The 22437-nt window shown below is 35.4% G+C and overlaps 4 protein-coding genes across 6 annotated transcripts; all 4 read left to right on the top strand.

Moving 5' to 3' along the window:
- The first annotated feature begins 2205 nt into the window (after positions 1–2205).
- LOC114184259 (NAC domain-containing protein 90-like) lies at positions 2206–3568 on the top strand. Of its 2 annotated transcripts, none has more exons than XM_028071547.1 (3): positions 2206–2459; positions 2551–2840; positions 2956–3568. In XM_028071547.1, exons 1-3 carry the CDS (start codon positions 2306–2308, stop codon positions 3271–3273), a joined length of 762 nt encoding a protein of 253 aa, XP_027927348.1. In that variant the 5' UTR covers positions 2206–2305; the 3' UTR covers positions 3274–3568. The 2 variants fall into 2 exon arrangements, with proteins under 2 accessions (XP_027927348.1, XP_027927350.1); XM_028071549.1 differs by having other exon boundaries at positions 2207–2459; positions 2971–3568.
- A 5785-nt stretch (positions 3569–9353) lies between these two features.
- On the top strand, positions 9354–10990 carry LOC114184749. Its single transcript, XM_028072059.1, has 3 exons — positions 9354–9912; positions 10060–10269; positions 10935–10990. The coding sequence occupies exons 1-3, from the start codon at positions 9354–9356 to the stop codon at positions 10988–10990; spliced, it is 825 nt and encodes a 274-aa protein (XP_027927860.1).
- Positions 10991–12258: 1268 nt separating this feature from the next.
- On the top strand, positions 12259–14049 carry LOC114184016 (capsanthin/capsorubin synthase, chromoplastic-like). Its single transcript, XM_028071241.1, has one exon. It carries the CDS (start codon positions 12375–12377, stop codon positions 13869–13871), a length of 1497 nt encoding a protein of 498 aa, XP_027927042.1. The 5' UTR covers positions 12259–12374; the 3' UTR covers positions 13872–14049.
- Positions 14050–15112: 1063 nt separating this feature from the next.
- Positions 15113–19749, top strand: LOC114183148 (mitochondrial fission protein ELM1-like). 2 transcript variants are annotated; one of them, XM_028070054.1, is made up of 10 exons: positions 15113–15417; positions 15491–15702; positions 15785–15881; positions 17430–17579; positions 17705–17831; positions 18485–18597; positions 18686–18749; positions 18848–18941; positions 19146–19254; positions 19372–19749. In XM_028070054.1, the coding sequence occupies exons 1-10, from the start codon at positions 15229–15231 to the stop codon at positions 19471–19473; spliced, it is 1257 nt and encodes a 418-aa protein (XP_027925855.1). In that variant the 5' UTR covers positions 15113–15228; the 3' UTR covers positions 19474–19749. The 2 variants fall into 2 exon arrangements, with proteins under 2 accessions (XP_027925855.1, XP_027925856.1); XM_028070055.1 differs by having other exon boundaries at positions 15262–15373.
- Positions 19750–22437: the final 2688 nt, after the last annotated feature.

The raw sequence follows: 22437 nt of genomic DNA, 5'->3' as shown, positions 1-22437 counted from the left end.
CAGATGGGGCACCACCATGGACACCCACTAACAGGACCAAGGAATTACGTCCCGACTACTGAAGCACGACCTTGAGAGTCTCACCTAAAGGCTCCAAGGCATTATACGCTGACTCATAATAGACACATTCATACAATCAAGTAGTAATAATCATGCATTCGAACCTCGTGTCCACATTTGTGACCAAATTCCCATTCATTTTCCATGTTGTACCATACCATCTCATTCACCAATCTCATGAGTATAGAGTCTCATCTCATACCAATACAACTGTCATTTCCACAACATCCATCTCATTCACTTTACATGCTAAGACCACATCATTATATCCATTCAATCCATACCACATATATTCCATGCTATTTCTCATACTGCATACATAAACATACCAATTAATCAATCAACCATCATATATATAGCATTCCAGCGTAGAAACAGCAAGACCTCAACGCATCTCGCTCAAGCCAGAAGCCCTCGCTTAGGCGAAGGAGTTCTTTCGCTTAAGCGACAAGCTCTTGCTTAGGCGAGATCACGACAGAGACAATGGGAGGTTTCTCGCGCACTCTCTTAGGCGAGTCCTCCCTCGCTTGAGCGAGCCCACCCTTCGCCCAAAAGTGAGGTCCCTCGCTTAAGCTGCACTGCAGCGACACACCTCGAGCTCTCACGCGTTCTCGCTTAGGCGAGCATCTGTCGCTTGAGCAAGATGGTATTTCGCTCAAACCAAGACCCTCCGCTTGAGCGAGAGCTCGAGCACGAGCTGGGGTTTGTCCTCTGCAATTCTCGCCTAGGCGAGATAGAGTCGCTTGGGCGAGAATAACAGGTCTCGCCCACTGGTCATCCTGCAACAGCCATATTTTCATACCCAAACAATAACTCTAACCAGCACATACATCCACACTAACATACGAACTCAGACAAACATAGAACAAGGCAAAATGAACACTAAACATGCCAAAAAGAAGGTTTCTAGCTTCCCTTACCTGAAAGGGTTTAACAGAAGACTCCTAGACCAAACTTGATAAGCACAACAAGTCCGATGCTAGCTCAGGGATGACTTAATAAACTGAAAAAAAAAAGAATGATAGTTGAGGCATGAGCTACTCAGAGTAACAGTATCAGGAGTTTCAAGCACGATGGAGATAATACTTACGTGAGGAGGGAAACACCGGTTCGAACTTGCTTGACCACAGTAACACCAAACCCTAACGGAGCGGGAGACGGTTGCGGCTCTAAGGTTTTTCTGAGAATGAGCAAGCAAAGTGGGTTAGGACAGACTTGGAGTTCGGCTATATCACTTGGACCAACTCTAGGTCCAATTACAATGGACAGCCTTTTACTTTAGGGCAGAAAAGAGAAATAAATTTAATGGGCCTTACACAAATACCTATCTTTTTATACAATTTTTTCTCTTTTTTATATTTTTCTTCCTATTACATTATTTATCTTATAAATCTATACTATTATTATTATTATTTAAGTAATGAAAAATAATTTTTTGATTATGAAATTTTGACATTTTTTTCTTACAATCTTAGTGACATTTTTTAAATAATTTTCTATTTTTTTATTTCTCATTCTCAATATTTCCAAATTACTTAAAAAATGACAAATATATTATAAAAAAATGGTTAAAATTTAATAGTTAAAATATTCGTAAATAATTATTGTAATGTGTCGGAGGCGACCAACGACCAAAAACAGTTGAGCAAGATATGATTGCTATGCTATACTTGATCTGGATATGTGGCAGAGTGAGTGCAGCTGGAAAGTTATCTGCTGACATCATCTTGCTAAAAAACAAAACACAGTAACGCAAGAAGACAAAGACATTACCACAGACTCCAAAATTTAGACTTGTTCCACCCACAAGATTCCCTGGCCCAGCTCATAACCAAAAAAAAAAAACCATTATTCATCATGGACGAAATGAAGATACACCAAAAAAGTTTAATTGGGTTGGGCTCACACAGCAAAATCAAGAACAAGAACAAGAAGAAGAGATGACTGATTCAAAGTTGATGTTTACAGCACAAAAACATCATAACATAAATATATAAAATATACACATGAAAAGGAAAGAACAGGTTTTGGGGGGCACAAAGACGTTTTCTTGATCCCTGCAACCGCGTGGAAGTTTCCAACCAATCTCTACTCAATAACTTTTTTATTTTCACTCGGTGAACCTTTCTGCCCCACTCATCTATAGCCACGCCATTTATGTTTTTTCTCTCCATATATTATAATTCTTCGTTGCTCCAAAAATATTCAAACGGTAACTTCACAGAGCAAAAAAAAAAAACCAAACATGGCAGATCTCCCACCTGGTTTTCGATTCTACCCGACAGAGGAAGAGCTTGTTGCCTTCTATCTGCACAACCAGCTCGAGGGACAAAGACAAGACACCAGCAGGGTTATTCCAGTCATTGACATCAATGGCGTAGAGCCTTGGAATCTCCCATGTAATTTACCTTCAACGTTTTCAGCTCTTTTGTTTAATTAGTACGTTTCAAACCTAAAATGTCTGTTCTTTTTTTCTTTTTTTTTCATCAGCACTTGCAGGGGAGCGTTGTCGTGGAGACACGGAGCAATGGTTCTTCTTTTCGCCCAGACAAGAGAGAGAGACGAGAGGAGGTAGACCCAACAGAACCACCGCAAGTGGGTACTGGAAAGCCACCGGTTCTCCTTGCCACGTTTACTCTTCCGACAACAAAGTCATTGGGATGAAGAAAACCATGGTGTTTTACGAAGGGAAGGCTCCATCTGGAAGGAAAACCAAATGGAAGATGCATGAGTACAAAGCCATTCAACACTCTCACCAATCCAACACAACCCCTCCCAAGGTATCTTCATCATCATTACTATTATAAAACCTTGTATATTTTAATACATGAACGTGTTAAGGTAGTTATATTGTTGTTGGTTTCATATTTAACACAAAGTACGATGTTCTTATAGTTTTTGTTTTGGCAGTTGAGGCACGAATTCAGCTTGTGTCGTGTTTATGTTATATCGGGAAGCTTTAGATCGTTTGATCGACGACCACTGGAGGTTGCAAGAGCTGAGTTACGAGTTGATGGGGATAGAGGTGCTGCTTCAACCAGTGCTCAAGAGAGAGCACCATTGGTGGATGGATCAAGCTCTTCTGATACTTCTCACTCTGGTGATGCTCATATCCATGAAGCTGAAGCTGGAGCAGGGTCAAGTGGAACACATTGGAATACAAGTAATAGAGTTGAGGAACCACTTTGGGAATGGGAACACTTAATTCAGTAGCATATGTTTAGATTAAGTTGCTAAGGATGAGAAATTAATCATCTAAATTTAGATGCAGTTGGGTTAATTAAACTTCCTTCATCTCAAGGAACGTGTATTATAGGATAGGTGCAGGTTAGACTTGTTTGGAAGATTTTTTTTTTTTTTTTGGTTAAAAATATAGAATTTATCGTAGGGAAGTGTCTAAAAAAAATTTATGTGTAAAATTAATGTTACTATTTGTTATTGATTTGTCCAGGGAATAAGATCCCAACATATATAAAAAAGGGAAAGTGACGGATATGTCCTTTTGTTTTGGTGTCTTTGCTAATAGTTTGTTGTTTGTTTTACACTCTTTAAACTTTCTTACTTGGTAGATCAAATGAAATTAATTGATATGTGGCAACATAGTATTCAATGATGTCTCCATAAATGTTTCTTTCATTCAAATTCCATTACTAAGAAAAAAATACCTTTAGAATTGCATACAGACTAGTTGCCTCCGGACAATATTCGTTGATGAGGAAAAAAGACTATTCATCTACCAATTTTACCCACCAATTTGAGATTGTTTTTAATTTCAATTTTTTTATTTATCAATTCGTAATAAGATATATGTTATGATCTAGATAATATTGAATTGATAGTGTTGCAAGTCTCATAATTGATAAAATTAATTTATAATATATAAAATGAATGCAAACTCACTTTAAAAATTGATTTTTTAAAGTTGAATTAGATTTAAAATTCATTTCTTAATATGGTATCTTAGTCATGAATTAAAGTCTATTCTAACAAAATTTATTGTATATTTTTATTATTTCACCGACTCAATAATACGTCCAGGATGTATATTCCTATATATAAAATGAATATATTAAAAATATCACATCAACTAATAATAAAATTAATTTATATTATATAAAATGAGTGCAAATATTACCTAATAAACTAGTTTTGTAAATAAGTTATCAATATAAATTATATATAAAAATATATAGAATACTCAATTTGAGAATTAGACATAGATTTTGACACGTGTATAACTTTTTTTTTTTCGAATCCATGTCTAAAAATGAGACCCCTTCGATATATGGTTTCATGTTTCTAAGTCTTGATTTGGAAAGCAAGAAAAAGAAACACAGTGATGTCTCTTCATTGGATTCAAATCATTAAAACTTCCAATGACATGTTTGAGCAAGTTCATATTTCAAAGGAATGGAACAATCAACTGACCTAACCTCTTAATATCTTGTATTGAAAATTTGGTCAAATTGCCACTACCTTTCCTACAACTAGGAAAAGGATGGGATAAAAAATTGTATACTAAGCCATAAATTTTGTTTCTTTTTCCAATAGCGTGTTAGTGGATTATGTACATAAATTAATGGCCTTATGATTATTTAAGAAAAATAAAAGTGTAAATGAATTGAGAATTTTGAAAATAAATTTTTTTCTGTCACCAAAAATTGACATTTTTTTATAGAATGAAGCGTGATCTTCTTAATTAAGAAAGAGAAAAAGACTCACACAACCATTATTATTGCAGAAGACAAAAAAAAAAAAAAAACAGGAGAAGAAGAAAAAAAAAACAAAAATTATGCAATAGGGGTGGCAAAACGGGCCTGTCCAGCCCGTTTTGGCCTGGCCCGTATGTGGCCCGTCAAAAATGAGCCGGACCGAGCTGGTCCGTCCAATTTTTTTTTCTTTTTTTTAACTTTTTAAAAGTTTTTTAATTTGTTTTCAATTTTTTTAATTTTATTTTTTAAATTTGTTTATATTTACATATAAATTATTATTAAAGTCATATTTAATCAAATAAAATATTTTTTAAACTTTTAATTGATTATATAATATTTTTAATTAGACAAGTTAAAATAATTATTAAATTTACATATTAAATTATTCAATTATAACTAATAATTCAAACTTAATCTGTAGGTGTTAATGATTTAAATTACAATACTATTATATATTTATACATTTAAAATATATAATATAAAAATTAATCTTTTTAATTATTTTTACTTTATTTTATTTTTTAAAAACAACCCAACGGGTTAGAACGAGCTGATCCATACTTTGGCCCATCAAGTTGACAGACTGGACGGGACGGGTCAGAACGGGCTGACGGGTTGAAATATTCAACTCAACCTGTTCTTTTTAACACGGGCTGACGGGTTGGACCCATTTTGCCACCCCTATTATGCATCATTATTAATATTATTTAACGCTCTCACATGTGAGAGATCATTGTTAAGTTCAACTTTTACTTCTCAAAGTATATCCTTCATTCATCTCTCTTATTCCTTCTATCTAAGTCATTATTATTTCATTTGTTTATTTTCATCTCTTAACTTCCTAAGCTCCTCAACTTCTACCATTCTCTTTTGATCATTTCTTTTAATAAGACCTTGAAAGGTTGTAAATTCAGGAATATTATTCTTTAAAAAATCTTGCATATGTTCGTCCGCATAGGATTATCATTGTATCTTCGTTAATTGACACCTGTTGAGAAGTTCACACCTACAGTGATTGAGGATTAACTGACACCTTCCTAAACTGATTAAGAGGCGCACGCGGTTAAGATTAATTTGATAGCAACAACAAAGGCTCAATACTAGGAGTTGGAGAAAAAAATCCTTTTCTTGTTAATAGGACAACTCAAATCTTTGCTTGTTTTAATAGCTTTTGGAGGCTCAATACTCAGGATTTGAAAAAGACATCCTTTTCTTTTAATAGGATAACTCAAAATCTTTACTTGTTTTGATAGATTTCAGAAGCTCAATCAACAAAGTTGGAGAAGACATCTCTTCCTTTTAAAGTTGGAGAACCCAAATCTTTGCCTGTATTTTGAGTTAGAATTAATTAACATACACATTTTACACTTAATCATGAAAATTAAAAACTTAATAACAATAAAATATACATCATATAATAATTTAATCTAATAAATTACGACTTTCGTCATTTGCATTTGTAAAACATTGATCATACTTATTTTCGATTATATTGACAATGTAATTAATAATAAAACGTTTAAAAGTCTCACATTATCGATTACATTATTTGCACAATCGATTACTCAATTTTTTTTTAATTTAATCTTTATATTTGATATATTTGCGAATTTTACTCTCGATATTTATTAAAATAGAATAATTTTGTACATTTTAATTTGATATTAAATTAAATTAAATATATATATATATATATATAAATATTGTAAGGCCCATTAATTTTGGCTTACTATTTTCTATCCTAGAGTAAAGGGCTGCCCCTTGTGCTTAGGCCTAGAGTTGGCCCAACTGATAAAACCCGTTTCAGTTGTCCTAACGCTTCACTTTCTTTGCATTCACAAAACATTAAGCCGTTCCTCTCCACCGTACCGCTAGAGTTCTGCTAGGGTTTTGAATCCCACCTCGAACCAGTTCGCCTAGAAGCTCTAGTAGTGATTCTTCTTCCACTTCTTCAAGTCCATCACTCGAGCTGCTGTGCTCCGAGGTTCTGCGTTGAAGTTCGGTTAGCTTTTCCCAGGTACGGGAAGTTAGGGTTCTAGTCTTTTTGGTGTTGTTTTGGCTGTTCTTGAGTTAGTTACTGATTGTATGAATAAATCCTTCGGTTTGGTGTGATTGAATGCTTTGTATGCTTGGTGGTTCGATAGATATGGCTGTTGCAGGGTGAAACAATGGCAAGACATGTTAATCTCGCCCAAGCGAGCCAGTCTCGCCTAGGCGAGACAAACAGGGATTTGCCCAGGCTAGCTTGCGCGAGAGGTCGCTCAGGTGACCCGCTCAAAAATTTGAGCGAGCAGGTAACTTGCCCAGGCGAGAGGGGTCTCGCCTAAGCGAGATCCCGCGTTGCTCACGCCCCTGATCTTGTGCCCTCGCCTAGGCGAAGGGAGAACTCGCCTGAGCGAGACCCCTCAGCCTGAGCGAGGCGCTGGGCGAGACAGTGCTGTGTTTGAATGTTTGTTGATTCCTGGATGGTCTGTTTTGGTTGAGTATGATTGTATGTGAGTGATATGTATATAATGGAGTATGAAGTATGTTTGGCATGATTCATGAATTGTAGATGATAGGTTGGTATGAGAATCGGCATGTGAATTAAATGAGACGGATAATATTAAAGTGGCATGATAACATGATGAGTTGGACCTTATTTACATGGATAAACTTTGAGATGTTGGAAAGGAGTGGGGCCTGGATCACGAAAGGCGTTGGCTTCAAAGGTTGGTACGAGTGATGTACATCTATGCTTGGTAATTATTATTTGGTTATGTGTATGAGGTCGATATGTGTCAGTGCATAATTCCTTGGGGTCTCTAGGTGAGACTTCCAGGGTTGCGCTTCAGTGGTCGGGACGTAATCCCATGGCCCCTGTTAGTGGGTGTTCATGGTGGTGCCCCATCTGTATAAATAGGTAAGGATTCAAGTTAAGGTTGCATCCTGACACTCTAAGGAGCCAGTTAGTCTCACTTAGAGCGGACTGACTCCTGTGGTGAGAGTAGCAGGAGGCCTGAAATTCATTAAGGGCTAACCTTGTGGTGAGGGAAAATTGATTCATCGTAACACTTGCAACACTTTGCTCGGGGGTGAGCAGCTCGGGGGTGAGCAGAGGTATCCACCACAAGTGCGGGCATCCGCTGAATCCAACCAGGTTATACGTATCCGGATGAGTCGAGTCGAGTCGTAGTGTATTGCATGAAGGGTCATGATATGTTTGGTTGTTGTGTGGGTATGAGATGAAGAAAATATAATTGACTGTATGATGATTATGTTTTTGGCTCTAGCTTACCCGTTTTGTTGTATGGTTGTATTGTATGTGGCTGTTTTTCCTTGCGATGATCATCAACTTGGCTGATGGGAGCAGATGGGCGAGGTCCTCGTGGTCAACAAGGGAATGGTGATTCCGCCGCTTAGCCATCCGGGCTTGGAGTTTTCTTTATGTTTTCCTTAGGGCTATGGCCCATGTATCTCTTTATGTATTTCTACTCTACACTCCATGTTTTTTTTTTCGTTTTCAGCTTTCCTTTGGCCTCGTGGTGTGCCTGGGTTTTGTCGGGGTTGTGTTGAGAACTCCAGGACTGCGCGATTATACTATCTTATGTGTGGCGTTTCCTTTAATTGCGTTTATAAATTAAATGGGACGTTACATTTATGGTATCAGAGCGGTCATTCCTTAGGTCTGTGGACTTGGGTTGTCCGCTTAGCTTTCTCTGTGTGTCTCTAAGTGTTTAGTTAAAATTCTTGCCTTTATCGAGCCTAACCAAGTGATTTTCTGTGTGCCAGTGGACTATGGCACCTCGTCATCGAGCTTCTCAATCATCCCAGGGGGACGCACCATATATCGCCAGAGCCATAAAGGCGATGGTGGCAGCTATGGCGCAGCAGAGTGCTGCGATGATGCAGCAGCATGAGGCATCCATGCAGTGACAAGCAGCATCGCTTGAGCAGCAACAGGCAGTGATGCAGCAGATGGAGGCTGCAAGGGTAGCTGCTGAGGATGCTCATCGACAGCACATGGAGGCCCTCCGCCAGTTGGAGGAGAACAGGGCGGTTGCCCCTGTGTTTGGTCCTGAACCACGACCTACAGTCAGGGAGTGGAGCCTGGAGGACTTTCTGAAACACCACCCGACGAAGTTTGACGGGAAGACCAGTCCTGACGCCGCAGACCAATGGCTGAAGGACCTAAAGCGCATCTATGACGCCAAGATGTGCCCTGCGGAGAACAGGTTGGCGTTCTCAGTTTATATGCTCACGGGGGAGGCGGAGCATTGGTGGAGCAGCACCAGATCCATCTTAGAGGAGAGGGATGAGCCAGTATCGTGGGAGACTTTCAGGGAGAGATTCCTATCCGAGTACTTTCCCGACAGCATCCGGTACGCCAAGGAGGTGGAGTTCCTCTAGTTGACCCAGGGAGGGAAGACTATTACAGAGTATGCTGAAAGGTTCAAACACCTCAGTCGTTTCTACACCCTGCCACTCGATGAGGAGTGGCGATGCAGGAAGTTCGAGAACGGGCTCCGCGGTGACATCCGCTTGATGGTGGCTCCTTTGTCCATCAAGGACTTTGCCGCTCTGGTAGAGAAGGCCAGGGTGATGGAGAAGATGAAGCGCGAGGTGGAAGGCCAGCGCCCACAGCAGCCACAGCCACCTCAGAGGATCGGCGGACCATCTAGGTCCAAGCCCAGGCATGAGGAGTGGAGGAGACCGTATGATAGGCCCCACCATCAGTCTCAGGGGTCTAGGGGTCTTCCTCATCAGCAGGGTCGAGTGCAGTGCTATATATGTGGGGGACCTCATCTGAGGAGTGCTTGCCCGCGTATGGAGGGTTACCGTCGGTGCAACAACTGTGGCAAGGAAGGCCACTTTGGGAAGGATTGTCCTACCCTTGCTAGGACAGCAGCACACCATCCAGTTCAGACTCCTCACCAGCACCAGCGGAGAGATAGAGGCAACCGGCCTCAGGCGACAGGCAGGGTATATGCCATGACCGGAGCAGAGGCTGCAGGCTCAGGTAATCTTGTTATAGGTCGATGCATGATAGCGGGTGAATCTTTGTGTGTGTTGTATGATTCTGGAGCGACACACTCCTTTGTGTCAATTGCTTGTGTGGAGCGTCTGGGTTGTGAACTTGCAGTATCTACCCCGGCATCGGGTTTGGTCAGGACGTCGTCCTTATGTGCTAGGCTTCCAATAGAGGTAGAGGGACGCAGGTACAGGATGAACTTAATCTGTCTACCCCTACAGGAGTTGGAGGTGATCTTAGGGATGGATTGGCTCTCTGCCAATCGCATCCTGATAGATTGTCGGGAGAAGAAGCTACTTTTTCTCGATGCGGAGGAGCCTGAGTTGGTGTCGTCTCAGGGTGTTATGAGGGAATTACAGGACGGTGCGCAGTGCTACATGATCTTCACACATATGGAGGTGGAGGGAGGAGAGGCGACGTCGGTGATACCATTCGTCCAGGATTTTGGGGATGTGTTTCCGGAGGAGGTACCAGGGTTGCCTCCCAGTAGGGAGGTGGAGTTCTCTATTGATCTAGTCCCAGGAACAGGCCCGGTCTCGATGGCCCCATATCGCATGGCTCCGGCAGAGTTGGTGGAGCTCAAGAAACAGATAGAAGAGCTAATGGAGAAACAGTTCATTCGACCCAACACTTCACCTTGGGGAGCACCAGTCCTGTTGGTGAAGAAGAAGGACGGAAGTTCACGCCTGTGTGTGGATTACAGGCAACTGAACAAGATGACTGTCAAGAACAAGTATCCGCTTCCGAGGATAGACGATTTGATGGATCAGTTGCATGGGTCATCAGTGTTTTCGAAGATAGATCTGCGATCAAGTTACCACCAGATTTTGGTAAAGGCTGATGATGTACAGAAAACAGCCTTCAGATCTAGGTATGGCCACTACGAGTATGTGGTCATGCCTTTTGGCGTGACCAACGCCCCAACAGTGTTCATGGACTATATGAACAGGATCTTCCGACCCTTTTTAGATAAGTTTGTCGTGGTCTTCATAGACGACATCCTTATCTACTCCAAGATGCAGGAAGAACATGCAGAACACCTGAGGTTGGTGCTTGGCGTTTTGAGAGAGAAACAGTTGTATGCCAAGTTGTCCAAGTGTGAGTTCTGGATGGATGAAGTTCAATTTTTGGGGCATGTGATATCCACCCAGGGGATTGCAGTGGACCCGGCAAAGGTCGATGCAGTGGTAAAGTGGGAAAGTCCTAAGTCAGCCACAAAGATAAGGAGCTTTGTGGGATTAGTGACAATACATGCGCCATCGCGTCTATGTGTTCGTATTTTCTTAATTTTCATAGAAATTTGAGTTAAGTTGAATAAAAAATATATAACTAATTTTAAAATAGTTGTTAAATTTAAAATTTGATTTTTTTTTGAAAATAACAGTTAAAAACAAAAAAAGTTTTTAAAATAATGATTAAAAATAAATTATTTATAAAATAATTAATTTTAAAAATAATAATTAAGGGTAAAATTGAAATATCGAAATGTAGACATAAAATAGAGTATTTCTTTATATATTTTTATAAATTAAGATCTAATTTAATTTTAAAACTAAATGAAAATAAAATTAAACAAAGGTGACTGAAAATATGAAAAAATAAGTATTCAACGTAAATTATATATAAAAGTTTAAAAGTTCGTATGTGGTTATTATTTGGAAATAAGGAACTTAAACCTTTAATATATATGTATTAATTAAATATAAACTGTTTCATATAAATATTTATTATTATTTATGACTTTATTTATGACATTATAATGTATTTTATTTAAATATTAATGTAATTATCTTATTAATCAGATTTTAAATGTTTTTCTATTATTATTTTATGACGCATTTTATAATTTTATAATTTTATAATAATTATTTATTATTAAAAGTCATTTAATAACAAAAGAATTATACAAATTATTTATTTTTATAATTATTTTTAATAAAAAAAATATAATTTAATAAAATAAAATAAAAATAAAAAATAAACACACATACGCATGTTTTTGACTAATTTCCATTAATTTTTCCATATTTAATATAAAATAATTTTTACTTTTATCTTTTTTGAATTGTGTAATTTAAAAATAAAAAATAGTTTTAAATTATATAATCTAAAAATTTATAATCTTATAATTTAAAATTTCAGATTACAGCATTTGAAAACAAAAATAACTTTTAAATTATGTAATTTAAAAAGTCAAATACTGACATTTTTTTATAAAAGTTGTAGGAAGAAAGTGTCTATGGATGAATATTTGTTCTTCATCAAACGTTACCTTGTTTAATAATGACATAACAAGTATTAAATGAAAAATTAAAATAAAATATCGTAAAACACATCAATTAAATATTTTCTTTACACTAAATGACCTAGTAATTAATATAATTTATTGAATAAATGAGAAATTAATGTTTCCTAGAGGGGGGTGGGGAGCATCCTATTGGTGTGTCAGATTTTGATTCCTGTTTGTCTGCATGCATATCTCAATGGCCAAACACCCTTCACCATAGACAACAACACCTACCCCATCCTTCTTTCTGCACACTCTCCTTCTACTTTTCTCATCACTCAAATCAGAATCACTGCAAGAAAACATGGCAACTCGTTTCATGTTATCTTCTCAATCTTTTCCGCTTAAGCCTCACCAACCCCTCCAAAACACCCCTCCATTCCCTCTCACCAAAATCCATTACACAGCACCAAGAAATTTGATCAGAGGCAAGAGGGTCCACAGCACAAGCAAGTATGGGAACTTCCTTGGTTTGAGGCCGGAGCACCAACCTGAAACCTTAGATTTTGATCTTCCATGGTGCCACCCTTCTGATCGCGCTCATTTTGATGTGATAATCATTGGTGCTGGCCCTGCAGGCATAAGGCTCGCGGAGCAAGTGTCCCTCTACGGAGTTAAGGTTTGTTGTGTTGATCCTGACCCTCTTTCTGTGTGGCCTAATAACTATGGTGTGTGGGTTGATGAGTTTGAGAGTCTCGGTCTGGAGGATTGCTTGGACAAAACATGGCCTATGGCTTGCGTTCATGTCAATGATTCCAAGACCAAGTATTTGGATCGTTCTTATGGGAGGGTTGGTAGGAGGAAGCTGAAAGAGAGGTTGATCGAAGGGTGTGTCTCAAATGGGGTTAGATTTCACAAGGCAAAGGCATGGGAGGTGGAGCACCAAGAGTTTGAGTCTTGTGTTTTGTGTGATGATGGGGTAGAGTTGAAGGGGAGTTTAGTGGTTGATGCCAGTGGATTTGGTAGTCGTTTTATAGAATATGATAAGGTGAGAAACCAAGGTTATCAGATTGCTCATGGTGTTTTGGCTGAAGTTGAAGAACACCCTTTTGATTTGGATAAGATGGTGTTGATGGATTGGAGGGATTCTCATTTAGGGAATGAGCCTTCTTTGAGAGTGAGTAATTCAAAGTTTCCAACTTTCCTCTATGCAATGCCATTTAGCTCCAATTTGGTGTTTCTTGAAGAGACTTCACTAGTTAGCCGTCCAGTGTTGAGTTACATGGAAGTGAAGAAGAGGATGGTTGCAAGGTTAAGGCACTTAGGCATTAGAGTGAAGAGGGTGTTGGAGGATGAAAAGTGTTTGATCCCAATGGGAGGACCTCTCCCAAGGATCCCTCAAAATGTGATGGCTATCGGAGGCACTTCTGGGGTAGTACACCCTTCCACAGGGTACATGGTGGCTAGAACAATGGCTGTGGCACCTGTTGTGGCTTTTGCTATAGCAGAGTGTCTTGGCTCCACCAGAATGATTAGGGGGAAAGCGCTTTATGCTAGAGTTTGGAATAGCATGTGGCCAATTGAGAGCAGAATGGCGAGGGAATTTTACTCTTTTGGAATGGAGACTTTGTTGAAGCTTGACTTGAATGGAAGCAGGAGTTTCTTCAATGCCTTTTTTGACTTGAAACCTTACTACTGGCAAGGGTTTCTCTCTTCTAAGTTGACTTTACAGGAGCTTCTTTGGTTAAGCATGTCACTCTTTGGACATGCCTCAAACCCTTCTAAGCTTGATATTGCCACAAAGTGTCCTCTGCCATTGGCTAAGATGATGGGAAATATTGCTTTGGATTACATAGGATGATCTATGTGGAAGGTTGTGAAATCCATGTGTAAGTTTTTATCTGTCATCATAGCAGAATTTTCAAGCTGAGTTTGCATTGATAAGTGTTTGCACCAGATTTCTGGAGTCTAAATTGAGGCTGCTTAGAAAACTTAATCAGTTCAATTGAATGAAATAAGCATTCACTCCTTATGCACTTTTGTTTTCCAAAGAGAAATGATCCTTTAACATAAATTACATTTCTCTGAGACACGTTGTAACAGTAAAATAGTCGTTTAAAACTGAATAGAACATAAATGAAGATAAATCTGAACTCAATCAAGTCAAAACCTTGTAAAATAAATAAATGAATTAATACATGAAACAATCCAAATAGAACATTAATCATTAGATGGTGGGTGATAGAAACTAGGGAAAACTGAAAAAGATAGTATGTATTATTCAGCAATTTATGCAGTAAAACACTAATGGGCTATAATTCTGCAGCAAAACAATAATTCCAGAATGTATCAGAGAGCTACTACTTCTAACTTACTTACCCGTTAACATTTCTATATATGAACTTAAAAAAGAATTCTAATTAATTATTATTTGAAATTAATTCACAATAAATATTAATGATATTTTCTAAGATAATATATATATATATAAAAAGATGATTCTCTATTTTATGTTCACATTTTAAATTTTATCCTTTAAAATATAATTATTTATTAAATTTTAAAAATTGACCGTTATTTTTACAATTTTTTTATAAAACTGTCTATTTCTATTTTTTTATTTATTAATCATTATTTTTTCATCTTTTATGATATATTTCACTTTATTTTTAATAAATATAATTTTATTTTATACATTTAAAAAATGTGTATTGTGACTGTATTTACCTTAGTATATTACTAGCGTAGACACATGCGTGATAGCATTTGTGTGTACGCATTTTTTAAATTATATTAATAATTGATGATATTGTTATGTTATTAAGTTAATAAACAAAATAAAAATATATTTATAAAAATTAAAGTGAAATGCATGAAAAAAATATAAAAAAGTTAATTGTTGATGAGTAGTAGGAGAAGAAAGAAAAAGAAGATAAATAAATAATTTTATAAAAACTTATAAAAGTAATTATTAATTTTTAAAAATTTAATAAATAATTAAATTATAAATAATAAAATTGAAATTATGAAAAATGTGGACACAGAATCAGATTTCTTTTATATAACTGGGTGAAAGTGAGAAGAGAAAAGTGAAAACTGAGGAGTGACCAGAGATTTATTTGCAGGAAAATTGAACTTCCTTATTCCTTTTTTCATCTCGCGATGTATCATTGATTCATTCAACTCAATTCTTTCCTTCCAACTTCCAAGCCATCAGAATGAAGCCAATCCGGCTTCCGGAGCCGCCCAGTCCCACGGCGGCGCGTGGCACTCCGGACATCTTCGAATCCGGCGTCCATACTATTGTCCGCCGCGCCGTCGTCATCAGCAACGGCTTCCCCTCCTCCGAGAATAACAGCATCGGTTTGCTCCGCGCTCTCGGATTCTCCCGAAACCATCTCCTATACGTACTGTATTTATTTTCCGTTGCAATCTTCCAACTAACTTTTCTCTCTCCACTGATTCATCTTTTTATTGCAGCGCGTTACGAGGCCGAAAGGTGGAATCGACGATTGGCTCCAATGGCTTCCCCTCTCTCTCCATCAAAAATTCCATTATCTATTTTCCTTGTTCCGTGCCTTCTCCTCCAAATCTCAGTACCTTCCTATCACTTCGCACCCTAACGGGTTGTCTTCTATTCTCGAAGCTGATGCGAAACATATAGTCAATTTGGTTCGCGAAACTTACGAAAAGTGAATTTCTATTCCACTTCTTTTAACTGTAATTTGATGTATTGGAAATAATACTGTGATTGATATTTTTTTAATTCTACAGGGAGGGGCCGTTATTGGTGGTTGCATCTGGACGAGACACGATTTCTGTTGCGAGTTCCATAAAACGTTTAGCTCCTGACCTTGTTTTTGTTGTTCAGGTCTGCTCTCGTGTTTAATGATCTGAATGATTTTGTTTTTTGATGTGTTGTGTTATCAAGAATAACAAGATTGAAAAAAAAAACATTTTTATTAAAAGGGGAAGGATTTATGCAGAGAGTCTATCACATTTACAATGTACTATCTAAGTCCACAGCTGTATCTGTATACACAATCTAAGTTAAGGGAATAACAGAAAAAACCGTTTAGATAACAATGTCTAATAAATGCATGAACTACATGGTCTGTACATCACTACTAGATGGTTTCTAGAAGATGGCCTTCTACTCTTTTCTATCATATGGTCTAACCGTTTGACTAAGCTCTCCAACATATTGTCGATTGAATGTCATTTAGAGCCAACTATCATAATTCTCCACCTTGACTTCAAATCATGGAAGAACTCTCAGCATCATCTTTCTTTGCCTTCAAATGAAAATTAATCAAATTAATCTGGTCCAAGTACGGTTGAACCTCAATGTTGGCAAGGACTTCATAAACACATGCGGATTCACCTCCAAGGCTATCTTCTCGATTAAGACCTTCCCAAAATCAATAACATCTCTCACGAAGTGTAGTCTAAGGTATATGTATTTCGTCCTCTTGTGATGGATCTAATGATCATATGGTACTTTGACTATCACAATGAATAGTCACATAGTCCTACACAACTCCCCACTCTCAAATCATCCCCTTCAACCACTATGTCTCCTTCACCCCTTTTGTGGGTGCAATATACTATGTCTGAGTAGTAGCTAAAAGCCACCATTGATTGCAAACTGGATTTCTAGCATACCACAGTTCCAAATAATGTAAAAACATACCAAAAAAGTGATTTACTAGTATCAACATTCCTTGAATAATCAAGGTCTACAAACCCCTTTATGGCATCTTCGCTATGCGTAGATTGTTTATACACTATACCAAACAATATTGTTTCATTCAAACATCTCAAGATCCACTTCAAAACCTCCCAGTGAGCATGACGATGATCTGCCATGAACCTACTAACCACAATAATAGAATCAGATCTGGTCTACTACAAACCATCCCATACATTATGCTCCTTACTCTATGAACATATGGAGTAGTCTTTATCTTCCTCCTTTCTTTCTCAATTAGGAGCTTGGGTAACCAAGAGCCTTCCACATTACATATCTCAAAGGTGTTTCCACATGTTTAAAATCATGCATCCTAAACCTCTCAACCATCTTCTGCAAGTATCCTTCCGAGACAGACACAACTATTTTTTTCTTTATTTTCTTTGCATGTTACTATTTGTTTTATAGTGTCTTTCCAATCTTTTTGGGCAAATACTTTTTTAGATACTAAGCTGAGCCAGATGTTTTTTATTCTTTTTAATCCAATGAAAATAAGTAATATGTTCTTCTTCCTAAGAACATTCGATTATCCATATACTAATCAGTCTCAATTTTCATTGTAAGCGGTGTAGTGATTCGTTGCACTTCTACGTTTCTGGTGGTGCTTATTGCTTCGATTAAGTATTGTTTGATTTGTAACTTTGATTATTTCTTTTTCCTTCTGGACAGATACAACACCCAAGGTCTCATTTGAATAGGTTTGACATGGTGATTACACCTCATCATGATTATTATCCTCTGACTCCAGAAGGACAGAACCAGGTTCCTAGGTTTCTTAGAAGCTGGATAACTCCATGCGAGCCCCCTGATAGTCATGTGGTATGTGTAATGTGCGGCATATGTTGTGTGCTATTAGATTTTACTACGCTAGAGAAAATGCGAATTTACTCTGATGTTAGCTACTGTACATTGCTGAGGATTGTACATGTTATAATTTACATTAGGTTCTGACATTGGGAGCCTTACATCGAATAGATTTTGCTTCACTTCGCAGTGCTGCCATTACATGGCAAGATGTGTTTGCTCATGTTCCAAAGCCATTGCTCGTGGTCAACATTGGAGGACCGACAAGTAATTCCCTATTATACTTGTCCTAGTCATGCGTGATTATTCCTTGCAGTTTTCCTATGGTTAAATTCCAATATGCTCTTGTTTGGTCTAAAAGTGTTTATGTCATTGTTTGTGAAATGCTGGGTTGCGTTATAATTGTAATGTTAGTGAAAAAAGGACTACAAGTATACCTCGAGGAAAAATGGAAAATTTTTAGAATCCAATTACAAGGTGTGGGACTTAAATCTCCCATTAGAAATATGGGATTCTATGAAGTGTTTATAACACAAGGCCTTGGGCTCTCCAACTAACTACGTCTAGTTTTTGTTGTGTTTCATCCAAAGTTCTTATAAAAAATCCTAGGAAATAAGGGGAATCTGCAGAGGGAAGACAGAGTACATCACTAAAAACCATATGGGGACTTTGAAGACAGTGGATCACATTGAAATACATTTTACTGTACTGTAATAATTGTTTAAAAATGACTGGACTTTATGTAGAGTACCGGCTCTGTGTCAGAATTTCTGTACTCGTTATTTTCTTTTAACAATAAACTTTCTCATGAATTTAAAAATTAGAAATGTTAGTGATCATGCGTTGGGGAAGCTGAATAAAAGTTTCAAGTTGTTTAGAATTTCAATGGGTTACATGCCTAATTTCGGCTATATATACAGAAAATTGTCCATATGGTGTCGATCTTGCAAAGCAGTTAGCAACGTCTTTACTCAGTGTTCTTGGTAGTTGTGGGAGTGTAAGAATATCCTTTTCAGAGAGAACTCCACAAAAGGTATACCATGAAGTTTCTTATGCAGATATCGTTGAGCAATGTTTTCATCTCTGACACTTTTTGTTTCTTTTTTTGGTCTTTTAAACAGGTATCCAATATTATAGTGAAAGAACTTGGAAATAATCCAAAAGTTTATGTTTGGGATGGACAAGGTAAATATGTATTCAGGTTTAGATTGCTAAATCAGATTCTTTTAAAAAAATTTAAGAGATAAAATGTGGTTAATCCCTGACACTAACACAAATTTCAGAACCAAACCCGCATATGGGGCATCTGGCTTGGGCGGATGCATTTGTTGTCACTGCAGATTCAATTAGCATGATAAGTGAAGCTTGCAGTACTGGGTATGTCTGTCAAAAGTATCTCCATGATAGATTTTCTCCACTTTGACTCTAAATGAGTTTACTGAAAATTTATTTTTTAGAGTTCACTAGTATCTATTTGTAGTTTATCCCAGAAGACTTTGTAGTTGTTATTGTTCCAGATTGATACATGTATTTTCATCTCTGCTATTTGTTTTTAATAAATAAGTTTTGTTTCTCCCACAGGAAGCCTGTGTATATCATGGGAGCTGAGCGTTGCAAATGGAAATTCACAGAATTCCATAAATCATTGAGAGAACGAGGAGTTGTTAGGCCTTTTACAGGGTCCGAGGATGTAAGTTGGAGTTCTACTTATTCATGAAGCGCATAGATTAAAATGTTGTCTTGTAATTTTACATATTGTATTGTCAAGTATCCATGTTTTAATCAGTATATATTCTCTTAAATTCAGATATCAGAAAATTGGAGTTATCCACCTCTTGAAGACACTGCAGATGCAGCTAAACGGGTTCATGAAGCACTTGCTGCCCGAGGATGGAAACTGAAGATATAGAACACAATTCTTAGTTCACAAAGTACTCGATTTTTTATTTTATTTTTGTAAAGGCGGTACCATTTGTTGTTTGGAAGATAATTTCCAAAATATATGGTTCTCTGATAGCACAAATAGAAAATACCAATTTTGGTGTTCGTCATTCTTTCCACCACAGCAATTTTTAAGGGTGTAATGTAATATTGAGGTCGTACGATAGCAGCTTGTAAACTGGGAGAAAACTTTGACATTTTTATGGCGATATGCGGTGAATAAAAATTTTTTTTGTGCTGTTAACAAATTGTACCTTTTATTCTTCCACTTTTATCTGATCCTTTTAGTTTCGAGACGTGGGTTTACTGATAACATACGGTACAATTTAATGAACTGACATTACCAATAGCTGGGATTTTTCTTTTGAATAAATGTAATGCTAAAACTTATGTAGTCTTTCACACGCAAATGTTATAAATTTATGATAATTTTAAGAATGAACTATCTTACCAATAGCTGGAACTAACGATTGAATAGTTTCCACAAAAGCTACCCCATCTGGTGGTGCTTCATAGAAGCTTCTCTTATATATAATATATTATTGTAAAGTTGCAATAGTTTGAGGTGTAAACTGATGTGTGAATGTGCGTGTTACATTAAAGTGAAAAACCATGTTCCAGTTTATCTTTCCAACACATTCTACATTGCGAATCTGAGAACAAGCTTAAAAACCCTCCTTCTCAACTTAAGTTTTAATTTTTAATTTTCATATTATTTAAAAATCAAGCTTAAAAATAATTTAAATACATATTTATAATATTATGTGATGTAAAAATCTTAAGATGAAACCATTGATTTTAAGTTAATAATACTAAATTATTTTAAGTTATGATAGTTACAATTTAATAAATAATCAGTTTAATGAATATTCAATAATCATTAGAATTTAATGTTATCAATAATTATAATTTAACTTGTCATTTTTTTTGTTCATTGAATAGTTACATGCGGGGTTCATTATAATCTTAATAACTGAAATTTAGAAAACATATGAATAATTAATATATTTATAAGGATAATTATAAATTGTATACACGAAGTAAGAACGTCTTTATTTATTATTTACTCTTGATTTTCTCAAAATTTTACCCTTCAACATTTTTTAAAAAATTTACCTAATTTTTAAAACTGCATTACTACCAAATTCTGTTGAGTTAATAATAATTTGAATTTAATGCTTTCAATAATTATCAACCTACATAATATCAAAACACCCCCACAATTAGAAAATAATAATAATAATAACAACTAAAAATTGGTTGTCATTTTTAATTTTTTAAGATATTATTGAACCTTATAATTAAAAATCAATGATATTTTTTCTTATATTTATTCTTTTAAGATCATAATAAATTTAACTTGTCATTTTTTTTCTTGCATTAAATAATTACATGTCGAGTTCATTACATTCCTAAGAACTAAAACTTAGCTAACGTACCCATAATTAATATATTTATAGAGATAATTATAAATTTTAATATTTTTACTATACACGCATACATAATATAATAATAACAATAGTAATAATAATAACAGTAATAATAATAATAGTAATAATAATAATAAAAAAAGTAACTTCATTGAAAATTACATAATTTAAAGAAGAATAAATTTTAATAAGAGATTATTCCATTGTTAATAAAAAAAAAATTCACTTTATCACACAAAACTTATTAACAATCAATGATATTTTATCTTGTATTTATTCTTTTAAGATCATCATAAATTTAACTTGTCATTTTTTTCTTATATTAAATAATTACATGATGAGTTTATTATGTTCTTAAGAACTAAAGTTAAAAAAATATATATGTATAATTGATATATTTATACGGGTGATTATAAATTTTAATATTTTACAATATATATATATATATATATATATATATTATAATAATAATAATAATAATAATAATAATAATAAAAAAGTAACTTTGCTGAAAGTTACATATTTTAAAGAATAATACATTTTAATAATATCAATTTCTTGAATGGATTTTTTTTCGTCTATTAAATTGACATACGGTGTTAAATTAACAATGTGAAAATAGGTTAAAATTGAAATTGATTAATATTAGAGCAATTTCAAATTTCAGTTTTCTTTAGAAATATACCCTATGATTTGAAATTGAATTAAAACCTAAAATTGACAATTCTTTTACTCAAGTTAACTAAATTTAACACTTAATAAGAATAACTAAATATAGGAAACGAAATACTTAATAAGAGCCATCGTGTGACTTAATAATAAGGATTATGATAACTCAACCCCTGAAAACACTTTCATTCATGTGAATAATTAAATTCATAGAAGGTTTAGAAGAATTAATCATATAAGCTATGTTTTAGTTTATTTAATGTAAATTTCTTGGTATGACGTGAAAATTTATTTTTTTAGTTTATGTCGATAAATTTTTTTGTCTGAGATCTGAAATAAATCCCAAGGTAATAAAGAATCATTAAATAAACATTTAATTTAGTGTTAAATAAAAATATGAATACTTAATAAAGTATCATTAAACTATAATATCAATTTAAAAAGAAAACAAGTATAGTTTAAGAAAAGAAACTAGAAGATTGATATTCTGAAAAATTAATTTCTCTCATAAATAGAAAAAATATTAATTTTATTATAAAAAGTCATAATTAATAAGCGTTTTAAGAACACTCACAGAGGATTCCTTCGCGTCATATATTTTATCACATATTTTTATTTATTTTGAAAAGTGAAGTTTTGATATTTTTATTTTTATCACATCCTTTACTATTATAGTATAATAAATATATATATATATATATATATATATATATATATATAATATAAATAAGTTCAAAATTATTTATTTCACGTAAATTTCCATTATATCAGAAGATGATTTTTTTTTTCTCTTCTGAAATTTATATAAGAAACTAAAATTCATGCGTATGGAT

The sequence above is a fragment of the Vigna unguiculata genome, chromosome 5, assembly GCF_004118075.2.
Source record: "Vigna unguiculata cultivar IT97K-499-35 chromosome 5, ASM411807v1, whole genome shotgun sequence".
In the NCBI taxonomy this organism is placed as follows: Eukaryota; Viridiplantae; Streptophyta; class Magnoliopsida; order Fabales; family Fabaceae; genus Vigna; species Vigna unguiculata.
This window is presented reverse-complemented; position numbering and strand designations above follow the sequence as displayed.

Coding starts and splice junctions, on each gene's coding strand:
- LOC114184259 (XM_028071547.1), top strand. CDS start 2,306: ATGGCAGATCTCCCACCTGGTTTTCGATTCTACCCGACAGAGGAAGAG. Junction 2,460..2,550: donor AGAGCCTTGGAATCTCCCAT/GTAATTTACCTT, acceptor TTTTTTCATCAG/CACTTGCAGGGGAGCGTTGT. Junction 2,841..2,955: donor CCAACACAACCCCTCCCAAG/GTATCTTCATCA, acceptor ATGTTCTTATAG/TTTTTGTTTTGGCAGTTGAG.
- LOC114184749 (XM_028072059.1), top strand. CDS start 9,354: ATGGAGAAGATGAAGCGCGAGGTGGAAGGCCAGCGCCCACAGCAGCCA. Junction 9,913..10,059: donor AGTATCTACCCCGGCATCGG/GTTTGGTCAGGA, acceptor GCATCCTGATAG/ATTGTCGGGAGAAGAAGCTA. Junction 10,270..10,934: donor GGTACCAGGGTTGCCTCCCA/GTAGGGAGGTGG, acceptor ATATCCACCCAG/GGGATTGCAGTGGACCCGGC.
- LOC114184016 (XM_028071241.1), top strand. CDS start 12,375: ATGGCAACTCGTTTCATGTTATCTTCTCAATCTTTTCCGCTTAAGCCT.
- LOC114183148 (XM_028070054.1), top strand. CDS start 15,229: ATGAAGCCAATCCGGCTTCCGGAGCCGCCCAGTCCCACGGCGGCGCGT. Junction 17,580..17,704: donor AGCCCCCTGATAGTCATGTG/GTATGTGTAATG, acceptor AATTTACATTAG/GTTCTGACATTGGGAGCCTT. Junction 18,942..19,145: donor AGTGAAGCTTGCAGTACTGG/GTATGTCTGTCA, acceptor TTTCTCCCACAG/GAAGCCTGTGTATATCATGG.